Below are 17691 nucleotides of genomic sequence, written 5' to 3'. Positions count from 1 at the left end.
GGACATTAACTTAGTGTTAAGTGTCCCTTAAAGGGGAAGTAAAGTCTAAAATAGAATAAGGCTAGAAATGCTGTATTTTGTATACTAAACAAACTTACTGCACCACAAGCCTAAACAAACAAATGATTTATACTTTATAAGTTGGCCACAAGGGGTCACCATCATGTAAATGTTATACATCTTTGCAAGACCAAGACTGTGCACATGCTCAGTGTGGTCTGGGCTGCTTAGGGATCATCATAAATTATCAAAACAGCACAAGCCAAATAATATCTGCCAGAAGCCGATACAGCAAAACTGATTAATAATCAGAATATGCATATTGCACTGGGTCCTGTGTTGTCATTTAATCTAATGTGGATTTTATAGTTTTGCTATTGTTTAATACAAACTTTCTCCAATCTGGCTCCATGATCTTTGTCCCTGCAGCTGGAGTTGGAAACAGTAAATGGGATGTAAAGGCAAAAATAAAATCCAATACAAATCTCTACACAGTCGCCGACTGCTCTACGAAACAAACAAAGCTGCTTGAGTTCTGCATGGCTGGGAAGTAAGGCGGGGGATCCCCCTGCTGTTCATAAGTATGATTGTTTCCCTGCAGAGCAGTTAGGGACCATCTGACAATTCCTATCCACAGCAGTAAATGAAGGGAGAATTTCACTGCATACAGTTTTTTTTTTATAAACATTTTGTAATTAAAGTATATTGGCGATAGGTTTCTTTTTCATTAAAGAAAGTAAAAATGGGATTTTATTTGTTTGCCTTTACACGCCCTTTAAAATGACAAGGAACCTGTTGAGGAAGATTGAGAGGTAAAAGACTTACAGAAGCTTCTTTAGGAACTTTCATCTTCCACACCCCTCCTTTAGCATTACTTTCTTCTTCCCTGCACCAATGACAATTGTGAGTTTGTATCCAGAGTCCAGTTAACAATCGTTTATAATAAGAGTAGAGATCCAACGAGAGAGAGAGAGAGAGAGAGAGAGAGAGAGAGCCAAAGCCTAAACCACATTAAGGAACTCACCAGAGAGGTTTTCTCTCGCCCCTCATTAAGTGGTAGCTCCATCTAACGGGGAGGTTTGTGACGAGAGGGATGTTATTGTACACACTCCAGAAACTCTGCAAAACAAACACTTCATTGAAATCCAAACTCATGTCAAATACACACAGAAGCAAAAATCTGAAACGGTCCCACTTTGCAAAATGCTGCCGGAGCAGAACTAGGGACTCGTGAAGATTCAATACAATCTACACATGCCTATAATAAAGCAGGGGAGTAAATGCTCCTCAGCCTGTTGAGCGGTAACTGCTTTAAGAAAAGTCAAATTCGGGATTTTCTGAACTGGAATATTTTTCACAAGCAGGCATTTTCCATTGCAGCCTACAGACAAGGGCGTATTTATCCTATATTTATCATATTGTATCAAGTAGTGATGTGCGGGTCGGCCGACTTCACACCCCCCTTTCCGGGTCGTGGGTGTGGGTTGAGGTCGGGCTAAGGTGGTGGGTTGGGAAAAGCCCACATCACTAGCATCAAGGGCAGCCCGAGTGCCCATATGGTAAAGCTACTTCATTGGATACTTCATTAAATGCGGATACTGAATACTTCTTTAAAACGGGTGACTGATGGGTGCTAGTGGGTAGTAATGACGCAACCTGGACGTGATGTCACTTCTGTGCATGCCCGTTATGTCCCTTTTGAAATGCGCATGTGCCAGTAGAATTGTATGCGTCTCTATGTTGTATATTGGTCAAACCTAATGGCACCCCCAAAATAAATATTTAAGCAACAGATACTTAATATGATATTAAGTGACATATTAAATAATCTTACCAAACTGGAATATATATTTAAGTAAATATTGCCCTTTAAATCTCTTGCCTTGAAAACCCATTTTGTGATGGTCTGTGTGCTGCCTATCACATGACCAGAAAGACAGAACTCTGTCTTTTAATTGGCTCATGTGACCTAACATGTATGGTTTGCGTGTTTGCACCGTGAATCGTACGATCACAGGGAGCGGCCATAATTTTTTGAAATGGCAATTTTCTATTTGTGATTACCCAATGGCACATACTACTAAAAGTAAATTATTATGAAAATGGTTTATTTACATGAAGCAGGGTTTTACATATGAGCTGTTTTATGCAATATAGAGACCTACATTGTTCGGGGGGTATAGTTTTCCTTTAATAGTGCTGCCCCAGCAGAATTCTGCACTAAAATCCATTTCTCAAGAGGAAACAGATTTTTTTAGATTTAATCTAACATGGGGCTAGACATATTGTCAGTTTCCCAGCTTCCCCCAGTCATGTGACTTGTGCTCTGATAAACTTCAGTCACTCATTACTGCAAGTTGGAGTGATATCACCCTCCTCCCTTTCCCTCCAGCAGCCTAACAACAGAACAATGGGAAGGTAACCAGATAGCAGCTCCCTAACACAAGGTAACAGCTGCCTGGTAGATTTAAGAACAACACTCAATAGTAAAATCCAGGTCCCACTGTGAAACATTGTTACATTGAGTAGGTGAAACAGCCTGCCAGAAAGCAGTTCCATCCTAAAGTGCTGGCTCTTTCTGAAATCACATGACCAGGCAAAATGAGATGAGATGCACCTACACACCAATATTACAACTAAAAAAAATACACTCGCTGGTTCAGGAATAAAATGTTATATTGTAGAGTGAATTATTTGGAGCGTAAACAGTGTAATTTAGAAATTAAGACTGTTAATTCCACATTTCACTTTTAATTGACGCCTTGTACCATTACGGACAATGTTTCCAGCTGGTGTTTTAAATAAAAGTCGCAAGTGCGGTCACGGGTGCCTTGTTGCGATTGTTCAGCCCTTACCTGTATAGTGTGTACAGTGTAGATCTTTTTCAGATTTGATTCACATTCTGCTGCTGTTGTTCCAGGTAATGATCTGCAATAGATTAAAAGATATTCTACAATGTTTTGCTTGCTAATCATAAGCGACTGTAAAGAGATGACAAAAATATTGGCCACTGGAGGGCACTGTAATAAACCAACAGTATTAGTTAATTGTAGGTGCAATAAGCCCAAAAACATGCCCCCATACAAGGCAAAACAATAGGGACAATGTAAAAGAATTCCCCTTGAAAAAGGCTTACAGCCGAAACATCAGGGTAATTCTCATTCTGTGGGAAGGGTATTTGTTTCCTTTTGTGGAGTATCTGTATTTAGGGGTGGTATGTATTCATGAAATATATATATCTATATATCTATATATCTATATATCTATATACCTATATATCTATATATCTATATACCTATATATCTATATATCTATATATCTATATATCTATATATCTATTTTTTTTTTTGCAATACAGGTGTGGGCCCAGTTATCCAGAATGCTCGGGACTTGGTGTTTTTTCCATACCTTAAGTCTACTAGAAAATCATATAAACATTAAATAAACCCAATAGGCTGGTTTTGCTTCCAATAAGGATTAATTATATCTTAGTTGGGATCAAGTACAAGCTACTGTTTTATTATTACACAGAAAAATTAAATCATTTTTACAATTCTGAATTATGAGTCTATGGGAGACAGCCTTTCCGTAATATGGAACTTTCTGGATAACTGGTTTCCGAAAAACTGATCCCATACCTGTACCACTTGGTCTGTATATTCAGTGTGCAAGCCCTTTCTATTAGATTGACACACACCAGGAGCTACTAAATAAGAGAATTAAGTCTGCCAGACTTTCTGGCCCGACATCTGTCTAAAAAAGAATTTTTAACACATGAAATTATAATGAGCACAAATACAGAGCAGCTCAGACACGTGTCACATAAGCCACAAACTCACAGAGTAACACTATCAGTATCATTGCCCTTCCCTAGTGAATTCTAAGTGCCGCCAACTACACTGCACATTTATAACTGCAATGTCATTGCATAATGAGACCCGGAAACTATATACACCCATATACACATGCCACCGCAGCAGGCTAAACCAGCACATTGCCATTCATTAATAAAAGGAAATTAACAACCACAAACCGAGCACCAATTTTGACTTGTGCAGCTTTAAAGGGGTTGTTCACCTCTAAATTAACGGTTATATCCCTCTACATAGTTACATAGTTAGTTACATAGTTAAATCGGGTTGAAAAAAGAAAGTCCATCAAGTTCAACCCCTCCAAATGAAAACCCAGCATCCATACATACACGCCTCCCTACTTTTAATTAAATTCTATATTCCCATACCTATACTAACTATAGAGTTTAGTATCACAATAGCCTTTGATATTATGTCTGTCCAAGAAATCATCCAAGTCCCTCTTATAGTCATTAACTGAATCAGCATCACAACATCACCCGGCACTGCATTCCACAACCTCACTGTCCTGACTGTGATGAACCCCCTACGTTGCTTCAAATGAAAGTTCTTTTCTTCTAGTCTAAAGGGGAGGCCTCTGGTACGGTGATCCTCTTTATGGGTAAAAAGGTCCCCTGCTATTTGTCTATAATGTCCTCTAATGTACTTGTAAAGTCTAATCATGTCCCCTCGCAAGCGCCTTTTTTCCAGAGAAAACAACCCCAACCTTGACAGTCTCCCCTCATAATTTAAGTCTTCCGTCCCTCTAACCAATTTAGTTGCACTTAGTCTCTGAACTCTCTCCAGCTCATTTATATCCCACTTAAGGACTGGAGTCCAAAACTGCCCCCATACTCCAGATGAGGCCTCACCAGGGACCTATAAAGAGGCAGAATTATGTTTTCATCCCTTGAGTTAATGCCCTTTTTTTATACAAGACAGAACTTTATTTGCTTTAGTAGCCACAGAATGACACTGCCCAGAATTAGACAACTTGTTATCTACAAAAACCCCAAGATCCTTCTCATTTAAGGAAACTCCCAACACACTGCCATTTAGTGTATAACTTGCATTTATATTATTTTTGCCAAAGTGCATAACCTGCATTTATCAACATTGAACCTCATTTTCCAGTTTGCTGCCCAGTTTTCCAGTTTAGACCAATCACTCTGCAAAGTGGCAGCATCCTGCATGGAACCTATAGTTCTGCACAATTTAGTATCATCTGCACAAATAGAAACAGTACTTTCAATGCCCCCCTCCAGGTCATTAATAAACAAGTTGAAAAGCAAGGGACCTAGTACAGAGCCCTGCGGTACTCCACTAACAACACTGGTCCAATTAGAAAATGTTCCATTTACCACCACTCTTTGTAGTCTATCTTTTAGCCAGTTCTCTATCCAGGTACAAATACTATGTTCCAGGCCAACATTCTTTAATTTAACCAGTAACCTTCTGTGTGGCACTGTATCAAATGCTTTAGCAAAGTCTAAGTAAATCACATCCACTGTCATCCCAGAAACGAGGTCTCTACTTACATTCTCATAAAAAGAAATTAAGTTAGTCTGGCAAGATCTATTACGCATAAAACCATGCTGGCACAAACTCATAGTATTATGATTTGCTATGAAGTCCAGTATCTTATCCTTTAACCCTTCGAAAAGCTTTCCTACCACTGACGTCAGACTAACTGGCCTATAGTTTTGAGGCTGAGAACGGGATCTTTTTTGAATAGAGGCACCACATTAGCAATTCGCCAGTCTCTCGGCACTATGCCATCATACTGAGACAATTTGCAATTGGTTTTCATTTTGTATTTGTGGTTTTTGACTTGTTTAACTTTTTATTCAGCGGCTCTCCAGTTTGCAATTTCATCTGAATTTCTGAATCTGGTTGATAGGGTCCAAATTCCCCTAGCAACCATGCATGGATTTGCATAAGACTGGAATATGAATAGGAGAGATCTGAATCGAAAGAGGAGTAATACAAAGTAGCAATAACCATAAATGTGTAGCCTTAAAGAGCAGTTTTTTTTATATGGGATCAGTAACCCCCTTTTAAAAGCTGGAAAACGTCTGATGAAGGAAATAAATTAAAATAACTAGAAAATAACTAAATGAAGACCAATTCAAAAGTTGGTTAGAATTAGCCAATCCATAACATACTAAAAGTTAACAAAGATGAACACCCCTTTAATGACAGAAGCACAAGGACCAAAGCCTACAATATTCGACTGTCCAGCAAGAGTCATTCCCCCCAACTGGCCTCAGGCTGGACACACAACCAAATACTCTCCTTCAAAGGAGACAACACCTAAAAGTGGAAGCCAAGTTTCTACATGGTGTCTTAGCCGAGATACAGTTGCAACTAGGGATGCAAAAAATCCAGGGTTCGGCCTTTTTCAGCAGGATTCGGATTCAGCTGAATCCTTCTGCCCAGATGAACCGAATGCTAATTTGCATATGCAAATTAGATGCAGGGAGGAAAAAAAATCACGTGACAAGGAAGTAAATTTTTTCCATTTCCCACCCCTTACTTATATATACAAATTAGGGTTTGGTTCAGTATTCGGCCAAATTTTTTGCAAAGGATTTGGGGGTTCAGCAGAATCCAAAATAGTGGATTCGGTGCATCCCTAGTTGCAAGGGATACAGAATCTCTAGAAAGCTTCAGAGAGACTTCAAATACCAGAATCCACCATTTACCAAAAGAACAAAGTAAGGGAGGGGTTGCGTTGCACTGTGAGCCTAAGGGGGTTGGGAAATGGCCCCTAATGCTGGCCATAGACGTTAAGATTTTTAAAAGATCTTTTTGTTATACGAGACCAAGCTTATCCTGAAACGATCGTTTAAATGTACGATTTGTCCGTCAACTAAAAAGACCATTTCAAGCGTTGTCATCTAGTTGAAGCCAGGAAAACTGCGGGGAGCTGCCTGCTTGGCCCTGCAAACATACAGCAGATACATTTCACTGTGAATGATGACAATTTTCTAGCCTGGCCGATCAATTTTCTGACCGATGTCGGACGAAAAATCGTTAGATGCATGATTGTTCGATTCCCACTAACTTCACGATAATTTGACGGATTTGTCAGATCACACAAGAATTGGTCGTTCAGGAGAGAGAAATCTCAACATCTATGGCCAGCTTAAAGGGCACCTGTTGGGTACAAATGCTATCCCCAACAAAAGTGAGGGCTAAGAGGCTACATTCCGGGATGTGGATAACAGTAGTTTTTAAAATAAAAAAAAAAAAGCCACTGCCAGCGATATGCTACCCACACCGGGAGGGAGATCCACAGCCGTGTCCAGTCACTTGCATGCGCATTATGAAAATGTGCCACAAATTGCTCGTTATGTGCATGCGAGTGACCAGATATGGCTGCTCGCAGTGGGATCTCCTTCTCGGTGTGGGAAGCGTATCGCTGGCGGTGGCTTTTTTTTAAAAACAAAAAAACAAAAACGAGTTATTCTAAACCAGAATGCGGCCTCTATTAGCCCTCACCTTTGGTTGGGGATAACATTTTTACCCAACAGGTGCCCTTTAAGTGTAAAAGAGACTATCATGGCTTGTTAGGTAAACTTTCTGTGCTGCATGAATACAAATCTGCCTGCTTATTTCAACAATTGTGTCAGGCCGTGTGCATTTGGCTGATTTTGCGTGAGAATGTCAAGTCTCTTGTTTCTTCGTGGAAACCAGCCACAATGTCCTGCTCCAGGGTCATAATTGTTCCAGGTGCAGGAAGGACAGGATTCTAATTCCATCATAGGGACTGGTTCTCGGCCTCAATGTTTCTGCAGTACAATTTTCAGCCCTGTCTTGGGGGCAGTACACCACTGTGTTCAACGGGAGTACAATGAATAGGGCTTGTGCGGAACAGTTTTTGTGATTAAAACAGGTAAAAAGTAAGGTTTTCAGCTAAACAGAGAGAAGCTACTCTATGTCTGGAGGCTGGAAATCTCTTTTTAGAGCACATTGATCCCACACCGTCCAAGAACAGCTTTATTAATTATTAAACTAACCTAGAAAATTTTTGGAGTGACTGGATGCGTAACAGAATAGCCAGAACACTACTTCCTGCTTTGCAGCTCTCTTGGTTTCCACTGATTGGTTGCCAGGCAGTAACCAATCAGTTTCTTGAGGGGGGGTCATATGAGACAACTATTGCTTTTGAATCTGAGCTGAATGCGGAGGATCAATTGCAAACTCACCAAACGATTATGTCCCATGTGGCCTCCCTTATAGTCACCGACTACTTCCTGCTTTTCAGCTCTCTAACTCTGAGTTAGTGTTCTGGCTATTATGCTACACATCCAGTCACTCCAGCCTTTATACATTACATTTTTGGCTAACCCAACTATGTTAGAAACATTTTTATGATTCTGCACAGTATCTATTGACCCAGTTTTTATTTTAAAAAGATTAAAGATAATGTTTTATACAGCACAGATATATTACATTAGTCCCTGCCCCAGTGGAGCTTATCTAAATTTATCTCAATAAAGGTTGGTGTGGGGGCCGACCATTCAGCTAGACATTCTTTGAACCATTAACATTAAATTACAGGAATCGAGTAATCTTAGCAGTAATATTTGGGCACATTACTGAAATGATCTGCCACTTGGTCTATACTGCTGCCTGTGCTGAAGGTGTTAGCAATAAGACACGTACTGGCACGTAGTGACGCCATACTTCTTTAGTTTACTGTACTGGCACGTCAATACGTCTATTGACATTTTCAGCCCTAAAGAAGTATGTGAGAGCGATGCATCACTACGTGCCAGTACGTGTCTATTGCTAACAACTTCAGCACACAGGCAGCAGTACAGACCAAGTGGCAGATCATTTCACTAATGTGCCCAAATATTATTGCTATGGGATTCCTGATCGCACTGTGCTGGGGGGCTGCATTATTATTAATTTCATGATGGAGGCTGAGGGCCGTGGTAAATTTGAAAACGGACCGCAATTGGCCCCCGGGCCGCATTTTGGACATGTCTGGTTTATATAAACAAGCTGCTGTGTAGCCATGGGGGTAGCCATTCAAGCACAGGATACACAGTAGATAACAGATAAGAGGTGTAGTATACAATGGGATTCTTCAAAATGTATTTGTTATCTACTGTGTATCCTGTGCTTGAATGGCTGCCCCCATGGCTACACAGCAGCTTGTTTATATAAACTATAGTAGTACTTATCTGTTATCTACTGTGTATCCTGTGCTTGTATGGCTGCCCCCATGGCTACACAGCAGCTTGTTTATATAAACTATAGTAGTACTTATCTGTTATCTACTGTGTATCCTGTGCTTGAATGGCTGCCCCCATGGCTACACAGCAGCTTGTTTATATAAACTATAGTAGTACTTATCTGTTATCTACTGTGTATCCTGTGCTTGAATGGCTGCCCCCATGAGTACATAGCAGCTTGTTTATATAAACTATAGTAGCCTTTTTGAAGCAAACACACCAGTTTTACCAGTGCAGGGCAACACAACATAACATTTGAATTAATTTTAAACATTTGTTGGTGTTACTGTTCCTTTAACAAATAGAACCAGTGACGTGACTATTAATACAATGCTGACACATTACCAGTCCTCTGCAGAGATTATATTCCTAACCAAACTAAGTTTAAAAGGTAGTTTCTCTACTACTCCCATGCAATAATGACTGGTTAATTGGCTTCTAAATAAATGAGGTCAGATAACCCAACTGGGACATGACAGGTCCATTCCTGAAGAAGAATGAAATGGTAGTGGTTGGATGGCTAGAGATACAGGGGGATTATGGTTGAGCATTAAACCAACCTCATTGCTTTGGTTGGTTACTGGGGGTCAGTCATTGAACATACAGCGACACTACGAGAGGAGGCAGATGCCTGAGAACATTTGGCACTATTTCACATGTCTCCAATTTTGGGAATAGACCATGCCCTAATTTGATTTCTAGGAAGATGAATAAGTTACACGTGGTTGAGATATTATAGGAGTAAACAGGTGTGGTACAAGCAACGTCTCACCCAAATTACTGTGTTTGTAGGAAACACAATTATAGCATTGCTACCAAAAATAGATCTGCTATAAAAAAAACACAAAGTAGACAAATTCGCACACATCACAAGTTGTTTATGATCATATTAAACACAACTCAGGGTAGAGAGAGTTAATAACCCAAGAGGTGCTGCTTGGAGTCTCTTCATAAAAGGGAGGATTGTTTAGCTTTATACCTTTTGCACTAGGCAACTAACTGCTCTGTATATCATCTATGAGGGTTAATCTTCTTCAGGGTCTTTGATAGTTCAATTATTTTGTTTTGTCTGTGGCACGTTGGCTCAATGGTTTACAGTTGAGCAAGGAGTCTCTATGGGTTTTTCCAAAACTCTAAAAACACAAGGGCAAGTCTCCCACTTCCTGATAAATTGGCCCACACTGTGTAAGAATTATGAACAAAGTTTATGAGTAAAGGTATTATAACTATAAAAGATAATAAATAAAAAGTTTTCCTGTTATACAGTTCTGACAATGTATTCGAGGTAGATATTCCAGATCTGTTAATTACCTGGCTTCTAGTTCAAGAGCGAATACTAAAATTTAGAGTGCTGCACGGAAGCAATTTTTGAGACCCGAAACCACAGCCTGGGACCCAAACGGAAATCCGCATATTTACCCACTTGGATCCACTACACGACCTGGTCCGCAAATGCCTTATCTGCAACCCAATCAACAACCGGCCTACCACCAATAAATAGCAAGTTGCAAACCAGAAGTGTCCAGAAGTTGGTAGAGATAGAAAAAAAGTTTTGTAACATTTTAAAGGAGTAAAATATAGACAATACAGTGGTGTGAAAAACTATTTGCCCCCTTCCTGATTTCTTATTCTTTTGCATGTTTGTCACACTTAAATGTTTCTGCTCATCAAAAACCGTTAACTATTAGTCAAAGATAACATAATTGAACACAAAATGCAGTTTTTAAATGAAGGTTTACGTTAAGGAAAAAAAAAAAACTCCAAAACTACATGGGCCTGTGTGAAAAAGTGATTGCCCCCCTTGTTAAAAAATAGCTTAACTGTGGTTTATCACACTTGAGTTCAATTTCAAAGGTTATAAAGCCATTTCTAAAGCTTTGGGACTCCAGCGAACCACAGTGAGAGCCATTATCCACAAATGGCAAAAACATGGAACAGTGGTGAACCTTCCCAGGAGTGGCCGGCCGACCAAAATTACCCCAAGAGCGCAGAGACAACTCATCCGAGAGGCCACAAAAGACCCCAGGACAACATCTAAAGAACTGCAGGCCTCACTTGCCTCAATTAAGGTCAGTGTTCACGACTCCACCATAAGAAAGAGACTGGGCAAAAACGGCCTGCATGGCAGATTTCCAAGGCGCAAACCACTTTTAAGCAAAAAGAACATTAAGGCTCGTCTCAATTTTGCTAAAAAACATCTCAATGATTGCCAAGACTTTTGGGAAAATACCTTGTGGACCGACGAGACAAAATGAATGTCCGGCCATCTGTTCATCAACTCAAGCTGAAGCGATCTTGGGTGCTGCAGCAGGACAATGACCCAAAACACACCAGCAAATCCACCTCTGAATGGCTGAAGAAAAACAAAATGAAGACTTTGGAGTGGCCTAGTCAAAGTCCTGACCTGAATCCTATTGAGATGTTGTGGCATGACCTTAAAAAGGCGGTTCATGCTAGAAAACCCTAAAATAAAGCTGAATTACAACAATTCTGCAAAGATGAGTGGGCCAAAATTCCTCCAGAGCGCTGTAAAAGACTCGTTGCAAGTTATCGCAAACGCTTGATTGCAGTTATTGCTGCTAAGGGTGGCCCAACCAGTTATTAGGTTCAGGGGGCAATTACTTTTTCACACAGGTTTGGATTTCTTTTCTCCCTAAATAAAAACCCTCATTTAAAAACTGCATTTTGTGTTTACTTGTGTTATCTTTGACTAATAGTTAAATGTGTTTGATGATCAGAAACATTTTGTGTGACAAACATGCAAAAGAATAAGAAATCAGGAAGGGGGCAAATAGTTTTTCACACCACTGTATAACAAGACAAGAAGTATAGATGATACCCGCACCTGAAAATCCTACCCTCATCCCGCAGGGTACCCGCTTTACTTGCGGTTAATCCGTGGGCACCAGACCAACTGCAGGACTCTACCACAAGTGCAGAATATAAATCTCTGAAAAGAGTGATGATAGTATATTGGAAAGTCAATTATAATTAAATGTTTGGGTGAAGGACCCCTTTAAAGTGGTTGATCACCTTCTAACAACTAGTTTTTTTCAGATAGAAAGTAATTGGAAAAAGTTATTTCTGTTGATCTATTTTCTATATGGCAGAGTTTTTCTAATATTGAAGTGTAGTGTGTAATTTTTCACCTTCTAAAGCAGCTCTGGGAGGGGGGGTCGCCGACCTTGTAAACTGTTCTAAGTTGATACATTTCTCATCTTTGTCCCTGCTGAGCAGAATCCCTGGGTTTCGTTACAGGCAGCTGTTTGATACAATAGTTGTATCAAAATTGATACAATAGTTGCGAATACTCCAGAGATGCTGCTGAGAAATGTATCAACTAGGGGGCAAATTTATCAAGGGTCGAATTTCGATTTGAAAAAACTTCGAAATTCGAATTCAAAAAGACCAACCGAAATTAAGTCGTTTTTTTTGGTCGAATAGGTCCGTTTTCAATCAAATAGGTCCGTATTCAGCTGAATTCGAATCCAACCCCCCCCCAAAAAAAAAAACTGATTTCTCAAAGTCCACCAATTGACTCCAAATAGGTTCTAGGAGGTCCCCCATAGGCTAAAACAGCAATTCGACAGGTACATGATAAATTTTGATATTATATTTTTTTTTCAAATTCGAATCGAATTTTGGACTATTCCCTAGTCGAAGTACACAAAATATAGCTCAAAAGTCGAATTCTTCTCATTCGAAAATTAACAAATTGTTAAAAGTATTGCAATGCCCTAAGGCTGATCTGTTACATTGACTTGTGCAGGGGTTTGTATATAGCTATGAATAGCAAGGGTTGGTGTTCGAGCCCCTGAGGGAGGGGATAAGCCAATGCTCAGGTAAACACAAGTAAAGCCTATGATTAAGTATAATTAAATTAAATATAATTGAATATTTGACACAGAGTGTGAAGTAACCAATCAGATGTATCCTATGATTATTTATCTTGCAGTAATCCCATCAAACTTGATGGTTGGTTATTGATTGGCTGCTACAGGTTAATAGACAGGCAGATCTAAGATGCCCTTTCGAATCTGTGGCTTATCTGCCCACATATGGGGGACTCTGACGGGGCTACTTAAAGGACCAGTAACATCAAATTTAAAAAAAAAAAAAAAGTGTTGAAATTAAACGTTGAAATCGCCAAGTCTTTATTAAGAAAACTTACCGAAACTCCGCTTGTGCTCTTCTTCAGAAAAGGCGATCCATTGTGCGGTGCTCAATTTCTCCTCCCTGCCTACCTTATAGGATATAGCCAGGGAGGAGAAATTGCCTTTTCTGAAGAGGAGCAGAAGCAGAGTTTCGGTAAGTTATTTCTTAATAAAGACTTTCAAGTTCAATTTGTCTTTTTTGTTGTATACCAACGAAATTTAAAAAGAAAAAAATAATTTACTGGTCCTTTAACAGATAACTGGCCAAAATTCAGCCAGACATTGATTGGGCAGGTTTGATTTTCATGCCAGATCGAGGACTGCACCAGCTTGACAGTTTGATCACACTTATGATACATATGAAACAGTTCCCGGTGTACCAAGATCCCTACAGCTTCTCACAGGCTGGGTCCTATGGAAATTGTTTGAAGGCTTTGTCCCTTTGTATGTAGCACTAAGCTGAAATCAATGTGCAGGACATAGAACAATAATGAAGAGATGAATAGAAGGAATGACAGTCAGTAGAAAGGCAAGAGTATGACTGCAATGGAAGTCAGACCTTTCTGCTGTAGGGGCCTGTTAATTTAGTTAATGAACTACAACTTCCAACATCCCTTAAATGTGTCATTGCTCCTAAACATACACTGAAACTGATGAAGTCAGTGCCCAGAAACAGATCTATTTGTACTGTTGGTCAGTATACGAACTTTGTAGTATGGTGATTGAGGCAATGTTATCTACAGGACCCTGCAATAAACCCGCTTTTTTCCCCGGAGTGCCGTCCGTCTTTGGTTGTGGATATTGTGTGGACAGTGGAGACGCTCTGGACAGAGCAACCGGACTTTTATGGGGGAACAGCCACGGGAGCGCGAGTTTTTGAGCGATGCCCTTTATTTCTTTTGTATACAAGACTATAGCTACCAAAGCCTATAGCTACAAAGTCTATACAAGTCTATAGCTACAAAGCCTATAGCTACAAAGTCTATACAAGTCTATAGCTACAAAGTCTATAGCTACAAAGTCTATAGCTACAAAGTCTATACAAGTCTATAGCTACAAAGTCTATACAAGTCTATAGCTACAAAGTCTATACAAGTCTATAGCTACAAAGTCTATACAAGTCTATAGCTACAAAGTCTATACAAGTCTATAGCTACAAAGTCTATACAAGTCTATAGCTACAAAGTCTATACAAGTCTATAGCTACAAAGTCTATAGCTATAAAGTGTATACAAGTCTATAGCTATAAAGTGTATACAAGTCTATAGCTATAAAGTGTATACAAGTCTATAGCTACAAAGTCTATACAAGTCTATAGCTACAAAGTCTATACAAGTCTATAGCTACAAAGTCTATACAAGTCTATAGCTACAAAGTCTATACAAGTCTATAGCTACAAAGTCTATAGCTATAAAGTGTATACAAGTCTATAGCTATAAAGTGTATACAAGTCTATAGCTATAAAGTGTATACAAGTCTATAGCTACAAAGTCTATACAAGTCTATAGCTACAAAGTCTATAGCTATAAAGTGTATACAAGTCTATAGCTATAAAGTGTATACAAGTCTATAGCTATAAAGTGTATACAAGTCTATAGATTTAAAGTGTATACAAGTCTATAGATTTAAAGTGTATACAAGTCTATAGATTTAAAGTGTATACAAGTCTATAGATATAAAGTGTATACAAGTCTATAGATATAAAGTGTATACAAGTCTATAGATATAAAGTGTATACAAGTCTATAGATATAAAGTGTATACAAGTCTATAGATAGAATTAGAGGAATTAGAGGAATTCCAGTAGAGACTCGAGTCTGACTCGGCCGAGGTCGCATTGGATGTGAGTCAATAAATGAAGAGTCACAACAAGTACCAGTCACTGAGCGGCACATTGTGAAGCCACTGAACTCGGGACATTAGTGAAACCCAGTGACTGAGATGAATGAGCAGTGACGGCCCCGGGTGTCTCTGTTTCAGTTGGAGTCACCGGGAGACAGACAGACATCGGGCCATTACTGAACAATCTCACAACTCGTTGTATCCCGGAAACCAGCGGCTCCATATCTGCTCCCCAAGCGCCTCCCGCCCGGCTCCTTCCCTCAGTACCTGTCCAGCCAGAAAGTCCAGGGAGAGTGGAGCGGGATTCCCTCGGTGTCTGGCTCCTGCGGCAGGCCCAGCTCTCCGATGTCCTGGTGGTTAAGGTGCAGCTGCTCGTCGGGCTCAGGCTGGAGACGCCGGTCAGCAGGAGCCGCGGGAAGCGCCATCTTCCTGCGGACGCAACGCTGCAACTCCGCCCCCGACATAGCCGTCACCACCGCGTCCGATGACGAACTCAGCGCACGTCACTCGCCTCTATAGCAACAAGCGAAAGTCGCAAAGAGCTCCTCTCGCCTCCTTATTGGCCACTGCTGCTGACGTCACCTGACGGAAGCTCAGTCTGGGCTGCCTGCGCAGTTGTCATAGGGATTGTATTGTGTTACTGCAGCTCCCAGCATCCCTAGCGGGTGGGCGGAGCTTGTCTAGGCTTTGCATTATCCGTCTAATTATGATGTATTAGTATTAGTAATGATCAGAATGAATTTTTAAAGACTGTTTTGTTTTTCTGTGGGACTTTAGTTGAAACCTCTGGCTTAAAGTATAAACGAACTTTTAGTATGAGGTAGAGTGATATTCTGAGACAATCTGCAATTGGTCTTTGCTTTTTATTTTCCGCACTTATTGAATTGTTCAGCTTTTTGTTCAGCGCTCTCCAGTTAACCATTTTAGTCTGGTTGCTAGGGTCATATAGCCCGAGCAACCAAGCCGTGATTTGAATGAGAGACTGGAATATGAATAGGAGAGGGACCAAACTGAACCAGAAGTGAGAAAAAGTAGCAATAACAATATGATTGTAGTCGCACGGAGCTATTGTTTTCGTTTGCCGGGGTCAGTGACCCCCTCCCCTTTAGAAAGACAGAAAGAGTCAAAAGAAAAAGGCAAATCATGAAAAAACTGTAGGAAATAAATAATGAAGACCGATTGAAAAGTTGCTAAGAATCAGCCATTCTATAACATACTGTAGCAAATGGTGAGTAGGGTTGCCACCTTTTAAAACTATGCTTACCGGCTGGTGGTGGGGGCGGGAGCAAATGGGCGGGCCGTGACGTAAAAGGGGATGGGGCGTGACGTAGAAAGGGGGGTGATGTGACGTAAGGGGCGTGCCTAAACGCGCACTTGGCCTGAAGACAGAAAAAAAAGGTAGATTTTGAGCGGATTGGGAGCGGCCGAGGGCTTTTGTAAGGAGTATTACAAATTTACCGGCTGCTACATTGCCAGTAAATTTGAAATACTGGCCCAGGCCTTGGCAGGTGTTTTACCGGCTAGGCCGGTAAAATACAGGCTGGGTGGCAACCCTAATGGTGAGCCAACTCTTTAATCCAAACAGCCTGGACTCAGTTACTAAGGCATACCTCCCAACATTTTGGAAATGTTGGCGCGTGTAGGGCGGCAAATTTTTTTGACCATGCCCAATTTTGTTTTCGTAGGTTAAAAAAGTTTGAACATATATCTGTGGTTTTTTTTTCAGTTATTACAGTTTTGCTAATGAAGGCGAATTGCCCTTTAAGCTGCTAGTCTAATGTCTCCCAAGGGACCTGTTATCTTATATTGTTACAATTACTTATTTGCTTATCTCGAAATTGTAACAAAAGTATCTTATCTGCAGCTGTGGCTGTTCAGGGCTCTCTGACTAATTAAGTTAGAAACGTTGTTTCTTTTACTGGCTGTTCAGTGCAGAGAAAAACAGGACTTTTTATTACAAACGAGGGACTGCGGGTTGAGCTGTCAAAAGAGGGACTGTCCCTCTAAAAATGGGACAGTTGGGAGGGGATATACAAAACTGTTGTAACCCTGACCATATATATATATATATATATATATATATATATATATATATATAAATATCTTCTCTTTTGGTGAGGTCTCTAAACAACAAGCTCTCTCCCCACATGCTCAGCTTGCTGATATTGGGCAGATCCAATCATACGGCCCTCTTTGGCCAATCAGAGTACAATGAAGAGAAGCCCATTTAGGCCCCATACATAGACCAATAAGCTGAATATTCAGTCCGGAAGCACCTAATCAGCAGCTTTTATCGACCCATGTATGGTCACCAGAGCCGCCATTAGAAATCACGGGGCCACGTACAATACATTTTTCAGGGCCCCCTGGCTCCGACCCCTACCCTGACACCCAAGCCCCACCCCATATCCCGCCCACTCCACATCACAGTTAAAAGACCCCCTGGCCCCGCCCCCACCCTGACACCCAAGCCCCACCCCATATCCCGCCCACTCCACATCACAGTTAAAAGACCACACAGACATCAGCACTAAAATGTAACCCCCCCACACACACAAGTTATAAAAAGCTATTGATGGTCAGGGCCCCCTTATAA

At 40.5% G+C, this 17691-nt stretch overlaps 1 protein-coding gene across 1 annotated transcript in view; it reads right to left on the bottom strand.

Annotated features, from left to right (window-relative positions):
• Positions 1-15605, bottom strand: part of eif4e3.S (eukaryotic translation initiation factor 4E family member 3 S homeolog) — a 29305-nt gene extending 13700 nt beyond the window's left edge. Inside the window, 4 exon segments of the mRNA NM_001091890.1 lie at positions 826-886; positions 1025-1119; positions 2856-2928; positions 15363-15605. Coding sequence (NP_001085359.1) covers positions 826-886; positions 1025-1119; positions 2856-2928; positions 15363-15520 — 387 coding nt within the window. The 5' untranslated portion in view covers positions 15521-15605.
• Positions 15606-17691: the final 2086 nt, after the last annotated feature.

Source organism: Xenopus laevis, chromosome 4S (genome assembly GCF_017654675.1).
Source record: "Xenopus laevis strain J_2021 chromosome 4S, Xenopus_laevis_v10.1, whole genome shotgun sequence".
Taxonomy (NCBI): Eukaryota; Metazoa; Chordata; class Amphibia; order Anura; family Pipidae; genus Xenopus; species Xenopus laevis.
This window is presented reverse-complemented; position numbering and strand designations above follow the sequence as displayed.